At 50.5% G+C, this 16,236-nt stretch overlaps 2 protein-coding genes across 2 annotated transcripts; both read right to left on the reverse strand.

Moving 5' to 3' along the window:
• Positions 1 to 248: 248 nt before the first annotated feature.
• Positions 249 to 2,864, reverse strand: LOC119103937 (uncharacterized). Its single transcript, XM_037227676.1, has 2 exons — positions 2,274 to 2,864; positions 249 to 462 (listed from the first exon to the last, which is right to left on the reverse strand). Exon 1 carries the CDS (start codon positions 2,862 to 2,864, stop codon positions 2,304 to 2,306), a length of 561 nt encoding a protein of 186 aa, XP_037083571.1. The 3' UTR covers positions 249 to 462; positions 2,274 to 2,303.
• Positions 2,865 to 12,181: 9,317 nt separating this feature from the next.
• Positions 12,182 to 15,647, reverse strand: LOC119091757 (uncharacterized). The gene is made up of 4 exons (XM_037214628.1): positions 15,510 to 15,647; positions 14,589 to 14,652; positions 13,720 to 13,820; positions 12,182 to 12,625 (listed from the first exon to the last, which is right to left on the reverse strand). Exons 1-4 carry the CDS (start codon positions 15,531 to 15,533, stop codon positions 12,458 to 12,460), a joined length of 357 nt encoding a protein of 118 aa, XP_037070523.1. The 5' UTR covers positions 15,534 to 15,647; the 3' UTR covers positions 12,182 to 12,457.
• Between the last annotated feature and the right edge of the window lie 589 nt (positions 15,648 to 16,236).

Here is a 16,236-nt window from a genome sequence, read left to right on the forward strand (position 1 = left end):
GGCAGTCTGAGACTGATGTGGCGTGACTCAAGCTATGGCCCACCAATGAAATGAGGGAAATTGCTTATGTCTATAATCTAATATCGGCGAATGTCAGGTGCCATGATGAGCGTGTCACCAGGTGACAGGTGTCATGAGCAAGTGTCATGCACCATGTCGGATGACATGGTGACATGTGACCCCATGACGCACAGTAGCACCAGCAGTGTTTTCTCCGTGCTGCTCTGACCAAGTCCGAAGAAAACGCGTACACACATGCGGTTTATTTCAAACCACTCCCGGCTCTGTTCTGCGCGGCACTCACGTGCCACTTGTGACGTCACCCCCCGTGACGTCACGACGGCTGGGCCGTTGTGAGGCAGGCTGGGCGAGATGCTGTTCGTCTTGCTCTGTGCCAGCGGCAGGTGGGCGCGCTGGTGGAAGCCGCAGCTGCCCCTCTTCATCGCGGCAGGCTTGCCATCACTGCAGAGAAGGGCGACGTTAGCTTCAGCTTCAGCGCCAGCTTCCGTACAGCTCCAGGTGCGGCAAGAAACCGACTTCGCTGCCGAGGCTCGCTGTACGTCACGTCTCACGTGTTGAAGTCTTTTACTTATGTGTATACGATAATTGTGTCCCAGAATTCCAGGGAGGTAATCTGGCTTTAATTTGATGCATTATTCGTGCCTTTGCATGTAAAAGCACGGCTTTCCCGATGCTAGGCGTGATTGTGTTGGGAGTAAATGGCACTTGAGTCTTTTAAGCGCGATCACTACATTTCTTCGAACGGATTACACCCATGAACGACGTGGGAATTTAACAAGCATTTAAAGCAATGAAACATACGACTTTTATGAACCACTGCAACCCCTCTTAACTGGTACCGGTGAAAATACATTTTTTTGTCTTCATTTTAGCTATTCAGAGGGCAACTCCGTGACTGCAGAACTTGATCGTTGACAGAGTGAAGGTTTTGTATTTTACCCTGCTGAGTGACGGCTCCAGCTCCATCTATCGCTCACTGCTCTAGCTTCGCTCTCTATCAATCAGGAGGCTGTGTGATGCACGCATGCGACTACATTCTTGGAGGGGTTCACGAATACCCAATGCAAGTTAGTCTAGTGCATGTGCACAACAGTGATGACCATAGTATTACGGAGCGATTAAGACCAGGAGTTAAAATTACGTATGACACAATTGCCTCGGCTACCGTGCTCGTGTAGTGTGTTGGTGTGCGTCTACGCTGCGTAATGCAGGCACTAGCACACTAGTCGGGGACGATGGTACGAGCAACAATGCCATCAGTGATGAGTTTACGGGCATATGTCCTACCTTATTCCCTTTGAAAGCCTCCAAAGGTGGCAACCTTTCCTTGCTTGGAATGTTACGAACTGCTGCTCCAAACATTTCGTGCGCATCCCTGTATCGCGTCGATTTGTCCCGCTGCGTTTAATGAACAAGCCTAAACGTACGCAAGCACAGTGGCACGTGCGACTATGCACATACAAAGAAGAGCTCAGCCACATGTACATCAACTTCGGAGGTCTGCCCGCGCGCAAGGAGTGGTCAGTACATATCAGCAAACGGCATGCTACAAATGGATTTGCAAGCGATCTGAAAATGTTTTGCTCCCCACATTCATCGAAAGAGAAGGATACATTTTGTTCAATTGCAAAGCTGCAGAAAAATCAGCTCCGGTCCAAATGTTCAACAAATCTGTACAAATTTACACAGTGCAACATTTATGGAGCGACAGATCTCTTTTTAGTAAACACCTGAAGCTGGTGTCAGTGGTTGCAGATATTTATGATAAAAAAGTATGACAGCGGGTCGTAAATCTTTAAATTGTTGTAGTAGACCTCACTGGACTGTCGCTCCCGTTAACAACAAGGAGAGTGCTGATAAGCACAACGCGACAAAATGGCAATACTAAAATCCGTATATTTATAGGTTGTGTATGCATTCATTCAGACATGAATCCTAGGTATACGAAAAACCCATGTCGAAAATATTCCATTGCACAATGCGCTACAAAGGTTTGGAGGGACGGAAAAACATCAAGGCCAAGGGCTTCAAACAGATATTTAATTAAAGATCCCCTGTGTCGATCATCTTTACTACACTTGCACAAAACGCAATCCAAATTCGGAAACTTGTTGGCTGGGGCATATCCTTCTTAAACGCACGGAGCAGTCTACCAACGGCTGTCACCAGATCTCTCGTGATATAGTCTCAGCGTAGGACCCAACCCGGTGCCCTGACCATGATCAGCGTGGGACCAGCCGACCCGTACTCACCATGACCCCGACCTCCCTTGTCAGCTGACCCTAGCTAAGCGCCGGGGCCGGCGACTCGTGCGCCGCCTGTCGCCAGTCCGGCCGGTCGCCAGCAGGGTGCAGCAGCTGCCGAGAGCGCTCCTGCCTGACGTCGCCGTCCCAGTGGCGCAGGAGGAACGCCAGCCAGCCGCCGGCCGCCTCCGGCCCCAGGTACACGCGCCGCTTCTCCGCCTTGGCCTCTCGGTCAACCGCATCGTAGGGCTCATGAAGTGCTGGGAAGGGATGACTGACTGCGTCGAGCGGCTGCACGTCTCCTTCGAAGGTCAGGTCTGGTTCCGCGGACTGACCAAGCGTTCCGTGAGGGTGGTCGGCGGTCTGGTACAGCTGTCGCCCAGAGGGGATGACCTGGTCAGGTGTGAGCGGGGTCGTGTCGCCGCCGTCGACGACGAACGCACCGACCGCGGAGCCGGAGGTCTTCTTGAACGGCGTCAGCCTGCCTGCCAGCCGGCCCTCCGGCATCCGCAGAGGCCGGCGCGAGAGCCCGAGCCAGGCGGACATGCGGTCGAGGTCGGCCAGGAACGGCGAGCCCGCGGCCGCCTGAGAGCGGAACATGCCCCGCCTCTCCACCGCGCCGTCCGCAGCCGACCGAAAGGCGCCCACTTCCGGCGCGGCGAGGCGGCGCTGGGGGCGCGCACAGGTGGGTAGCGAGGCGCGCGTCTCTCGTTGCGGCAGCGCGCTCACGCGGCGCAGCAGCGCGTCCGGCCACCGGGGCAGCGCGTGCAGCTGCCGCACCAGCGCGCTGGGTTGCTGCGGCAGCTCCGGCAGCCCCCGCGGTGTTGCCGCCGCAGCGTCGCTCCACAGCGGTGAGCTGTGGGCGGCAAACGAACGATACCTGCTTTTCTTGGCCTTCGGCCGACCCGACGATGCTGAGACGGTCGCAGACCGCGTGACGCGGCCACCTCGCCAAGCTCGTGCAAGGTTACGGAGCAGGTCCGCTGAGGGGTATTCTGTTTCATTGGCGGGCTCCGAGTGAAGGACGCCTGACGAGTCCTCGTTGCCAGCGGAGATTGCGCGGGCTGAGTTCTCAATGTCGATCTCCGCTTCGGGAAGTGTCACCAGTTGATCGAGCTCCGGGGCGGGGGTGATGGCTTCGCGGTAGGTCGGTGTCTTCGTGGACCTCGTATCTCCGTGTCGGCGCGGAAGGACGCCTCGGATAGACAGGCCCGCACGGGACGCATCTGGATGGTGTGGAGCGACGTCCGCTGAAACGTCGACACAGCTGTGTTACGGCGGTCAGCGAACAGCAACGCATTTCTTATCGACATGAGCATCAAACTTACAGGCAGTGGTGTGGTGGAAGTGCCGCTTATGGTAGTTTTCTAAGACCTTGATAAATCGCAAAAGCGAAACGGGGTTTTGTTTAAGTATCTCTCTCCTTTGCTTCAGAATTCTATGAATTTGTAGAAATTGTACGACGTCTGGGGGCCAACAGGAGGACGCTTATGACTATATCATTGCATTATGTCCGTAAACAGTCAGTATTAAGGTAACCTGCTTTTGTCTAGTTGCATATGTGATCACCTGAGTAGCGTCCAAAAGTGAGCAAAACCTGATGAAAAAGTTGAAAGGCTTCAAAATTTGTCATGTCACTTCGAGAATGAGCTTTTCGCATTTCAGAATGGTTAAAATAAATGTCAAAGACGAAAGATCAGCAAGCAGTCGTGATGTAGACGCCGAGTGCGTTTGGAAACGGGAACCGATTTCAAAGGACGAGGAACTGGATGCACTTGTGAACTTCTTGGAATAGTAGATGACTTACTCATCTATCAGAAGAGAATGATGTTTTTCACGATCAGTGGTGTACATCGGGCGGGCCGTGTTGGATATTTGGGCAATGGCTCCACCTCCGATGGCAAACGCCAGCCAGATGCACTGGTCCAGCACAAGCATGGGATGGCGATCAGGGCACGCATTGGTGAAGTGGATAATTTACCATACCTTACGCGATAAAGGGCGGTGGCAACTCCACGTGCACAATTGTGAGGCCTGGATGTTCGATGTTTCCTTCAGACTCATGGTATTTTGACAGATCAACGCACGTTGTGTGGCTTACTTTTGGTACTGGATAACGTCTAGCATTTGTGAATTACGTACTAGCCACGGTGAATTTCAGCCGATTATTTCTATGAAAGTTGACGGGACCAACGAGTCATTTTCGCCGACGTCTGATGCATAAAACCATACAGCCGATAACGAATATGAGGTCGCTCTGCTTGATAGAGCTAAAATTTGTACCAGATTAAGAAACGCACAACAAATCATCATGGAAGCTTTTAACCAGATCCAGACAAAAAGGCCCCAAGAAGTGAGTCCTTCTCCTATAGAGAGGATTGGGCAACATTCCTCCTTTCTTTGAGTTTTTTTCGGAATAATTTCCAAACGATCTTGAGCATGGTGCTAAATTTTCGATGCCCAAGTTGCATCATTTTGATATATGTTCAAAAATTTAAAATTTCCTATGTTGACCGGTCATGATCCATGACCTCTTTCTCAACGCCGATGGCGTGTCGTTATATCTTAGTCAGATATGACAAATAGCGCATTTTTTGTCAAAGTCCACCCATCCCGTCCATTCCGTCTAGTCCATCCTGAAGACCTTGTCTTGGCTGTTCTTTCAATCATCTCCCCACTCTGAAGTGCATTGCCGCCAGTCTGGCGGTCTTCATAAGGTCAGATCATTCAAAGTCAACATAGATCGAATTCGTCTTTTTCGACCAGATTAAGACCCCGTTAACACGCGCCCGGGTGGCCGGCTAGATACCCTTCGCTCGGGTGGAGGTCAATTTGACTCCCTTGAGATCTCAAGAATAAAGAGAGCTAGAGACACCAAATTTGCAGGGTATCTTTACCTGTACGTGAACTCACTTAGGTCTTAGTTTGAACTTCTCAGGCTACGACCCTCAGGTCAAATAAGGTCAAGCAAGGTCAAATTCTAGATTGGTCACCAAAGTGCCCCCAGAACATAGGAAACTGTTTCTAAGCAAAAGGTCAAAAGCCCATTTGACTTCAGTGACCTTTTTTGACCTTTTGAAGGTCATGGTGACTAACATCATACAAGACTGCTCTGAGTTTTGCATTTGAGTAAGCGACAAAATTACGTTAGGCAGTATGTTTATAAAACAAAATGGCGATTCGGGTCATCTTAGGTCAATGACCCTTTCTAACCTCTAAAAAGTCAATGAAAAATGTATAATGCCGTTCCCGCTGTCAATAAATTAGAAATGAGCACCACAAACTACCCCGTACAGCAAGATCTAGAGAAATAAATCAGGTTGGCTGTGACTCGTCTGACCTTCATACCTGACCTTGTGTCAACGTTATTTGCTCATTCAATATTTGTAGTGCCTAAGGAAGCATTTAAGAGATGTATGGCTTCGTTGAACACTCAATTATTTATCAGATTAGACGATTCCTTAGAAATCGCCTTTGCTGAAACCATGGTCTGACTTTGACCTGCCATAGGTCAGCAACCTTACGAGATACACCTAAATTTTGATGTCAAACGATCCGCTAGTCAATTGTCTACGGTATGCAGAACTTGGCGCGGCTGCGCCGCGCCGTTCGGAAACCATTCTGAAAAAACCTTCGCCGGTCAATTTGGCTCCTCCACCTGAGCGCGTGTTAAGTCTGTAACTGAAACCTTATAGTACCGGTATGACAGCTTTAAAAGGCCCTTTAATCTCAGTTCTGGCCATGATGCAGGTTGTTTAAGTCTTGCTATAGCCGCACGCCTCAGTGCAACAACAACAACAGAGTTCATCCCTTTTGGCCTGGCATGACATATGATATATTGCATCTGTTACCGCTCATTAGTGCCTATGCGATAGAGCTTGTCAAGGACTATTCACGACACCGTTTTTCGCATTGCCTGTTGGGGTAAAAGGAGTCGGCTATTGAGTGCCCGTAGAACCTAATTGAGCCCGTCAAAGGTCATATTCACTGCTTTTCACCTACCTTTCTCTGGAAAACGCTTCCAATGTTATTCCCCCTGCCGCGCAAGCTTACTTTTTTCTAGGCATGTGGGCGGCGAAGGGGGATCCGAGTCCCTCCCCTCGTAGGGCAAAGGCGAGAAACTCTCGTAGGCAGAGCATTAAAGCGCAGGCTTGATCAGTTCTCCATGGAATATAAATATCAGGCATAACTGCAAGGTTAGACGTCATCCATATACGCTATGGACGGCCCGCGCTGAGCCACAGGTTCCGATGATACACCACCTCCTCTCTACATGGTGCATCCAGATGCATGTTAGCCACGGAGGAGCCCTGGTCCATTCCACGGCAAATGGGCACGTGAAGAGGCTAAAATTTTGCCCGTTTTTTAAATAAAAAACGGGCAAAAAGGGGAAAACACTCCTCATTTCTGATTGCGCTCCAAATATTAGCATTGAGTTATCTTATACTCCAATCTCAGCTGTGCCATTTTCAGATGGATCAGAGCAACGGCTGAGGAATTACAGGCTCGAGCATTTTCAGAAGATTAACTGACACGGGTAAGTTTGAGGGTTCATAACTTAAATAAGTTAACCTTAATGGTGCAGAGCTATGAACCACTGCTCACAATGGTTCAGTGCATTTTTGCCTATTTGGTGAACAAGATCTTATGGTGCAAAGCTACGCTTAAGCGATTATTGCTGAGACACATATCTCTTAAAGTATCCAGCCGTGATACGATAAAATTCTTTCTCAGGAAGTAGTTTCCTATTCAGCTTTTGGAGGTCTCCATCTTCCCAGGCTGGACTCAAGCCCCCCCCCCCTCCCACTATGACAAAAGAGTGGCGTAAATCCGTAGCGTAAACCGTGTGTTAAAGTTTTTCGGGTAGGTTTCGTCATTTCTCATTGGTCAGGCCCCAACTCAACTACGCCCCCGGTCCTTCCGCCCTTCTTGTTTTCACCACTGACGCAACGCTACCTTATTTATTCGGCTGGCTGTTCACAACTACAGGCGCGCTGATGCACGCATAGAATTACAGTCTAGTATATTGGATTATAGTGTATTGATCTGGTATATTCATAGTTACATTATCTGGCAATACGTCATATAGTATAAGGGAGACGAGGTGTTTATTAGTATAGACCCTGTTGAGCGAACCCTGGACGCAACAGCCCAGTTGTTCTCTTTAAGCTTGTCCGGCAGTTTGTCTACGATCTCCTTCAGCTAGGAAGCACCGCGAAGAGTCATAATTCATGCAATCAAAGTGCTACGATATGATAAGATTACGATCGGGTTCAGGACCATGACGCCACACCAGCCCTCTTTGGTCGGTTGCCAGCTGACCGATCCCAGCTGGATGGGCCGGCCAGGTCACTCGCCCCTAGACTAAAATAAAGTAGTTAAGTGGACTAGTTAGAATACGACCCGTGTGACTGGATTACGAGTCCAGCCCCTCTCCTACAACTACCTACAGCGGATCGTTGGGTGCTGCGTATATGAGCTGATGTGTGACAAGTGGACGGCTCATTTAAATGGCAGCAGTGTAAACCCCGCGATAGGCCGCATTTCAAAGGTCGTCAAAATGCGGTTCACACACGTCTGGCGGTTCAGGTCGGCCGTTCGACCTCGTTGCCATGTGCACGCACACACACACACACACACACACATGCACACGCACACGCACACACATGCACACGCACACGCACGCACACACACGCGCGCGCGCGCGCACATACACACACACACACACACACACACACACACACACACACACACACACACACACACACACACACACACACACACACACACACACACACACACACACACACACACACACACGTACGTCGGGAGGTTTGGTCGGGCCGCCCGCGCCGCTCGATCAGTGATCACCTGCTAATGACGAGACTGCCGACAGCCGGCTCAGGAAGAGCAGCAGAACCGGAAGGCAGCATCCGTCTGCGAAGGTGACCATCCCGCCGAGCCCTGATGCCGCTCGATGGGCGCGTGACGTCACAGGACGCGGCGCAGGCCAAGTACCTGCCGGCGTTGTCCTGGTGAAAGGCTGGTATACAGATATAACGTAAAGTACATAAAGAGAAAAACACATTAGACTGATATATCCATCTAGATACATATATAACTTAAGGCACATGAAGAGAAAAATACATTTTATTCGTGTATACGCATGACATTAATAGGGGATAACTTTTTTGACCACTGCCTACTTGTAAACTTTATTGTGACATTCATGTTCAGAAACCGAAATACCGAAATTGAAAGTTAGGTAAATTCTGAGATAGAAACGTTGACAGTCGAGTCGAAAACGGTAAAAAAAACTTAACGCTCTAAACGCTGAATGCAGAAAATAAAGTACGGAAAACTGTGGGGAAACTGTTGGAACGTTTGGCCTCTAATAACTCAAGGCCCGTCGGAGATTGACCCCCGAAATCTCATATACTCTGAGTCAGCAAGGACGGGAGGAAGGTTTATGCCACACATCGGTGCAGATCCGACCACCGTGCGTGGTGCAGATTGGACCACCATGCGTGGTGCAGATCGGACCACCATGGGTGGTGCAGATTGGACCACCATGCATGGTGCAGATTGGACCGCCATGCGTGGTGTAGATGGACCGCCGTGCGAGGTGCAAATCCGATCACCATGCGTGGTCCAGATCGGATCACCATACGTGGTGCAGATTGGACCACCATGCGTGGTATAGATGGACCACCGTGCGTGGTGCAGATGGACCACCGCGCGTGGTATAGATCGGACCACCGTGCGTGGTGCGGCACGAACAAGCCTGCCTTATCGGGTTAGTCAAGACGGTAGAAACAATAGGGTTAGCATTGGGGATGATCGAACCCGCGACATGTGAAACCTATCAGAGCAGCGAAAATACCGGAAGTGGCGTGCTAACCAAGTGCATATCTGCCAGTTCCGGAGAGACATATAGCGTGAAAGCTAAAATATTTAACAAAAAGATTTCACATACATAAACTGAGCGATGGGTGAAAAAAACGCCTGTTCATTTACCCGCTGCGTAACATAAGCTACTGTGTGACGAATAGACTAGTTACCAGTCACCCACAGTCACATGCCACAGCACTGAGTTGTTTAAGACCTCCATACGTGATGTGATTTTGACCACCGCCCGCTAGCCACTGGTCTGATCAGGCCCGTATGGCATAGGTAGGTCTATTTTAACTCTTTGATGGTATCATTTATGGCACTATTACTCGTATCATTTTATCGAATAATTTTTGAGTGTGCCTTTTACTCCACCTGTATGATATTTAAAACATGACCTTGATCTGAAACCGTAACAGCCACTACGTGGATGATTTCCAATATACTGATATTGATGCTGATGACGTTCGTTTTCTGTAAATTAACCGTCTGGTGGCGCTGTATTTTTTAGATTTTATTGACTGCATTGCTCCAGAATGCTTTCTTTGGAGGCAGTTTCGGCCATGAAACCAAATCCAGCTGTATCAAATCCTTTCCTTGGAGCACACCTTTCTCCATTTCGCCCGGGCATCGCCGGGCGTCCCAGCTAATGCATAACACGATCAGGATCATAGCGCATCCCACAAAGGTGTATCCTCTGAAGGCTTCCGGCGCCTTGTCGCAATGCAGCATGTGTGTGACAGCATTATGGTTCCGTAGACATCCCAGCATAAGCATTACACACCCGTCTGTTACCAGCACGGCGAGCTAAGGCACTAGTAATAGCCTCATTCCCAAGAGAAAAACATCAGGAAAATGGAGATATTCAGCTCAAAGAATATGGGTTGATGTTTCGGCAACGTGCCTTTATTGAAACAATAGCAGAAGTGGAAAGCACAAAATCGTGTTACATTAAAAGGCATATTTCGATGAGTGTATGTTGCCGAAAAATCAACACATCTACATATCCATTTTCCTGTTTTTTCGCTGAGGAATGGGGTAATTACTTCTGCCTTATCTATTTGAATAATCTTCGCGCGGATGTAAGTCGTCCGGTGCATTCACCAGGAACATTATTCACATAGAACAGACAGTAATAATAGCCTTATTCCTCGGAGCAAAACCAGGAGGATGGAGACATAGGTAGGTTGATATTCGGCAACATGCCTTTATCCGTTCTCCTGGTTTTTCTCCGAGGAATAAGGCTATAACTACCGTCTTTTCTTCGCAAATACACTTAACAGCTTACGTAGCGCCGGCGAGAGTTAACTCAGCACGTAATGCGGCCAGCGAGACGCCCACCTACACAAACGGCGTTAAAACGGAGACATCGCATACTGTCAATGGCAATGGCTCGTGAAATTCCTGTCAGCATTAACTAAACCGAACTTCCCTGATAGCTTCCCCATCAGCAAAACAGTCATTTATGCGGGGAGGGATGCGGTCGCGCTGAGTTGCGATATAACTGACCTGCACTCACCTCCCCGTCAGCTCCCGTGGTGCCCTCCAGCGACATCCAGCACCCTGCCCAGCAGCGGCCGCGGCTTTATCCCCAGCGAGCATGACGTCACAGCCGGTGGGCGGAGCTTCCTGTCCCGACGCAGGCGGCCGTCGCGTCGGACCATTGTCGGCAGACGGCGCCGGCGGTCAGGCTAGAGGCAGGGATGCCTCTCGTGGAACAATGGGATCAGCCGATGGGAGGAGATGGCGCGCGGGGACTATTGTCGCCAGGTCACGTAGTGTGCTGCCGATTTCTCCAGATTGTAGGTCCAATCTAACTGCTGAGCCTGAACGATGCGTTATAGTCTCAAAACGTCTTACTTTTCCCAAGAGGTTCTGCGCAAACAGAAAACCCGCATTAAGTGGGCTCTCACTGCGTTCAGTCTCATGATCTATGAAATGTCGTTGGTTCGGGCCCCTACTGCCGGCGCCAGATTTCTCTATATCTCCACGTTTTCCAAATTTATCTGACAAAACTTGAACAGTACATCGACCGTCACTGAAGGCCACATGTTTCGGCGCAGCGAATGGATAAGCCAGGGTTAAATAAATCATTGCCTTCTACCAGTCAGTGTTTTTTGATCGATTCCCTCCGAATACTCGGGGCTGGGTCTCGAGTATGGATCGATGGTTTTTCCACATGGCGGTCCTGTTACATTGCAATGCTTGCTACATTATATTGAGAGGGGGGGGGGGGGGGGGGCGGATAAGAACACAAAGGCTAAATCAATGGATACGACAACGATAACAATTTAGTAGCTTATTATACTTTATTGGTAACAAGAGTGGCAATCGATAATATCATAAGACACCACTGGCCTTGAGGCTTCATCAGAGTGTGCTTTTGAACTTCGCCCCAGATGTTGCACACTGTCTCTAACTGGCTTCACGCAACAAGTTGGAAGCTTAGCTAGGCTGTTATCAAAGGAGGGGCCAGGGGCGGTGATTTGAGTAAAATATTTGGGGCCAAGCTATGGAGCCGGTGTTCTAACCCCCCCCCCCCCAGTGTGAGTGTTTCAGTGGATGTAGCCCACTATTTCGGTTAAGAGCAATTTTCAATATTCTTTTGTCATCATGCATCAAATGGACTAATCTGGCCCACTCCATTTTGGCGAGCGGCATTTTTCAATTGTTGTTTTTTTTTCATTATTTATCATACGGTATTCATTTCTGCAGTGAAGTAGTTATGGCTAAAAAGGCTAAGAAGGCAACTTTGTGACAGTCCACCCTTGCCTGTATTCACGTAATACTCCAGGAGCAGTATAAGGGCATGGGGAAGGGAAACCAGCTTTAGGGACAAACCTTTACATAGCGGGGCGACAAAACACTCACAAAAATTCAAATCGACAACCCTAGGAAGCGTCCTACTCAGCGCGGATGTGTAGCAATTAAGCTACGGAGCAAACTGCGGGATAGACAAAAGTCAGTAACTCCGCTTGGTGGATGGTGGTGCATCGTAGTGACTAGCATTTTTCCATGACGCAACGGAAAACTATTCATTCTGTATTTCTGGTTTATCCAAACATAACATGCACTTCATATATTTCTCGATAAAATGCGCCTGCTATGTGTTTGCTGATGTGGAATCGCACGCCTGCGAGAAGCTGCAGTGAAGTGAATGATCGAGCATGTTTGCATCAAACTTCCTGATGTTACTAGCTGGAGACGTAAAATCACAAGCAGTTCGATCATTTCCTCGCAATAAAAGCCTGCTTCTGCCAGCGAGAAGTTTCCAGTTGATTCCCAACGGCTGTCATGATGTTCTACATTTCTGAAAGTGCGCTGTGTTTCCTGCGCTGCCGGACTCGGTCTCTGGCCTTCGGTCTGGCTCCGGGCGAACGTGTTCGACTGTCGGGCTGCTGCGGCGAGCTCCGGTCTGGCAGACTGACGGTCTCCGGTCTCTTCGCGTGCTCCACATACTTAGGCTCGTCCTGCCAGGAGGGGGAAGGAGGAGGTGATACTGTCGGCCGGCTCGACTCTAGACTTGCCCAGGGTCTTACAATCGGCTACGCATCGAGGAAGATTGCTCAGAAAAAGTCACGTGACACGTAGTGCTCAAAATCCAGAGCCGCCATATTCCACCAGAAGGCCAACAATAGAAGTGCGGAGAGATAGGTAAAAAGAGAGAGAGGAGAGAGAGAGAGAGAGAGAGAGAGAGAGAGAGGATAGAAGAGAGAGAGAGAGAGAGAGAGAGAGAGAGAGAGAGAGAGAGAGAGAGAGAGAGAAGAGAGAGAGAGAGAGAGAGGAGAGAGAGAGAGAGAGAGAGAGAGAGAGAGAGAGAGGGAGAGAGAGAGAGAGAGAGAGAGAGAGAGAGAGAGAGAGAGAGAGAGAGAGAGAGAGAGAGAGAGAGAGAGAGAGAGAGAGAGAGAGAGAGAGAGAGAGAGAGAGAGAGAGAGAGAGAGAGAGAGAGAGAGAGAGAGTGAGAGGGAGGGAGGGGGAGCGGGCAAAAAACTTGTGCCTTCACTCGTATGTTTATTCAGTCAATTGACTGGACTGCTACATTATATCCGTACTCCCAGTTCGCGGTCGCAGAAAAGATGTAACGCAGCCCTCACAGGAATTTCTCGTCTGGAAATAAAGGCCTTCAAAGCATACGGGAAAGCATCCGGGCTGAGAGCTATTACCAGTGCATGGGTTTGCTAGAAGCTGAGTCTTACCAGCAAACATCATACACGTATGTGATGTGTTATTTCTGTACTCCAGCTGTGACGACTGGGACAAAGCTGCCACGCCGCTGCAGTGATATGATATCCATCGTCTGGGGTAAGCAATGAAAGGCTGCACCCGAAAGAAAAGCCCCTGAGAGGAGATAAGCCTCGGTATTTTGCAACCGCAGAGTGAGGCTCGGGTTTACCTTCCACGAAACGAAATTTGGCAAGCTACCTCGAGCGAGCAATGCCATCCAACTGCAGCGAGACAGCCTAATCGCTGTCTCCACAACTGGGGTACCGGGAGACAGCAGCTCCCGCATGAGCATTCAGCTCGGACACAACGTCATCGCCAGCGCGTGCTCGACGCATCTCACGTGTTGCAATGCTGCATCGTCCACCAGCCGGAGATTGGAGCGCGCCGCCTTCTTGCCCGCAAAAAAGACGCCAAGCTTCTGCCACAGCGCCTTCTCCGGCTCTGAAGTCGAGACATGCGTGAGTTAACATGTTGGTGGTCCGCCACAAACACGGCGGCGGTCCACACAGTGTCGCTGCACCAGTGGCGTATCAGTGGTAAGCCATGCGGGCATGGTGTCACGGCAACCTGCCGCGGAACGGCAACATACATGTGGCTGGGTGAAAGCCAACAGACATGTTGCTGGGTGAAAAAAAAACATATTGTCGGATGGAACTCTGCAGACATGCTGCTGGGTGAAAGCCAACAGACATATTGCCGGGTGGAAGTCTGCAGACATGTTGCTGGGTGAAAGGGAACAGACATGCTGCTGGGTGAACACACACACACACACACACACACACACACACACACACACACACACACACACACACACACACACACACACACACACACACACACACCACACACACACAACACACACACACACACACACACACACACACACATATATATATATATATATATATATATATATATATATTATATATATATAACAGACATATCGGTGGATGGACGAGCCGTCATGAGACATGGAGGAGACATATGGACGTCACGAAACATCTGTGTCGAACCTAACCATGGGATGCTGCTTATGTAATGCACTTCAGTTCCCTACGGTACAGTCCAGCTTAGCAAACAACAGTTTTTTATTATTGCCTTCCCAATGAAAGACATATGCCGTTTCCAACACCGACGCGGGGCTCTAGCGATCACGGCACCCCCCCCCCCTTAAAAAACGCAAGCGAAGTGCGTCAGAAATATACCCACTTTTGCGCTTGGTCCTCTTGTGCTTGCTCGGCACGTCATCGTCTGAGGCGGCTGGGTCCTGCTCCTGAATAGAGTGACGGTCGTTAGAGCGCTTTCCACACAAGCATAGCTGTGGCCAGCGTGTGGCTGTTTTCCTACGTGCGTCAGCGCTGCTGTAGCGGAGGCGAGTTTCGGTTGCTCTTGTAGTTTATTTTTCTTCTCTCGTTTCCAAGCCTGAGGACTTAATGTGCAACTCTGCAGCTGTTTGTCTTAGCGAAGGGAGAACCACTGAAGCTCCCGCTCGTTTACACTACAGGATGGCTGCTCGAAATGTTTGATATAATTTGAAATGAAAAAAGCCCACTTCAAGTCTGTTCCTGCTCGCGGATGGGACGTCTCCCCGCAGGTGAATTGTTCTATTACACGCTATGTCAAGCATATTGACCGTGTTTCCACGACGCTCTATGTTGTGCAGACGGATGTGCCCTGCATCCGACATCAGCTGGAAAGCTAAAGGGATTGGACTATGTTTCATCAGCAAGTAGCATCGTGTGCCAGCTCGGCACCCCACACGCTGCGATCACGTAAGTCGTCTCTCACACAAACCCCGTATACACTCTGTCAGACCACAGCCCCCCCCCCCCCCTCAGCAGGCTGCAATGGAGCCTGTCGGCGCCGGCTCCGTCAGTCAAGCACACCGTCAGTGTATGCAAAACGGAGGAAAAGATGGTGCTGGTTGCTCCGGCTCATCCTCATTGTCGGGGAAAGCTCACATCCCCCCCCCCCCCCCTCCCCCAATCACTCAAGACAGGAACAAACACAAACACCCGGGATATACACAGCCCCAACAGTTGAGTTTGCCCTAAAGGCGCGGTGGCAAAGGCCCGAGTTGGCCACGTGCTATTAGAATACAGTTAAAGAACTTTGAACCGAAGACCTCACCTCCCACAAGGGGAACTCGGCCATCTCCAAGCTCCACAGCCCTTGGTGGCCGCCTCTGGAACTGGTTGCGGCTCCTCCTCGGCCGGCGGCGTTGTCATGACGACGGGATGGCGCCTCCTGGACATCTCCCGAGCTAGCTGCACCTGCAGATGCCCGAAGTGGCTCATCTATTATACGGTGTCGAATTACGTCAGATCATGTCGGAACATGTCGCTGTCACATTATGGAGCACCACGCACTGGACTCCTCCAGACGCCGGGATCTCCGCATTCAGTCAACGACGCTTCGCCATCAACGAACGAGATTATGCGCCGTTTGGGTTAAAAATAGTCTCGAAGTGACTCGTGCCAGGAAAGGCCATTGCGGACGATTGAGCGGATCAGTTGCTGCCAGTCCCGCTTAGCGCATGGTTTCGCTCCCGTCTGTACTGCGACACAGAAATGGAGCGGATATTTTTGGTCACATAACGGTGCAGCGCGACCCGAGCGCCGAGGAGTCTCAGCTCTCATGGGAGCTCGGGCGCCGCGCGCGCCGCCCGACGACCCGGCGGCTCCGGCACGTGCCCGTCGGTCGCTGCGTCGCTGCCGACGGTCGGCGGCGGCCTGCAGCCGGTCCTCGACGGCCTGCAGCGTCGGAGCTGGCCGCCGGCCGGCAGGCGGGTGGACGAAGAAGCCGCGGCCGCCGGCGGCGTCGCCCAGGGTGTAGCTGATGCCACCTAACGACCCGC

This window comes from Pollicipes pollicipes, unplaced genomic scaffold (assembly GCF_011947565.3).
Source record: "Pollicipes pollicipes isolate AB1234 unplaced genomic scaffold, Ppol_2.1 Scaffold_1600;HRSCAF=1878_pilon_pilon_pilon, whole genome shotgun sequence".
Lineage (NCBI taxonomy): Eukaryota > Metazoa > Arthropoda > Thecostraca > Pollicipedomorpha > Pollicipedidae > Pollicipes > Pollicipes pollicipes.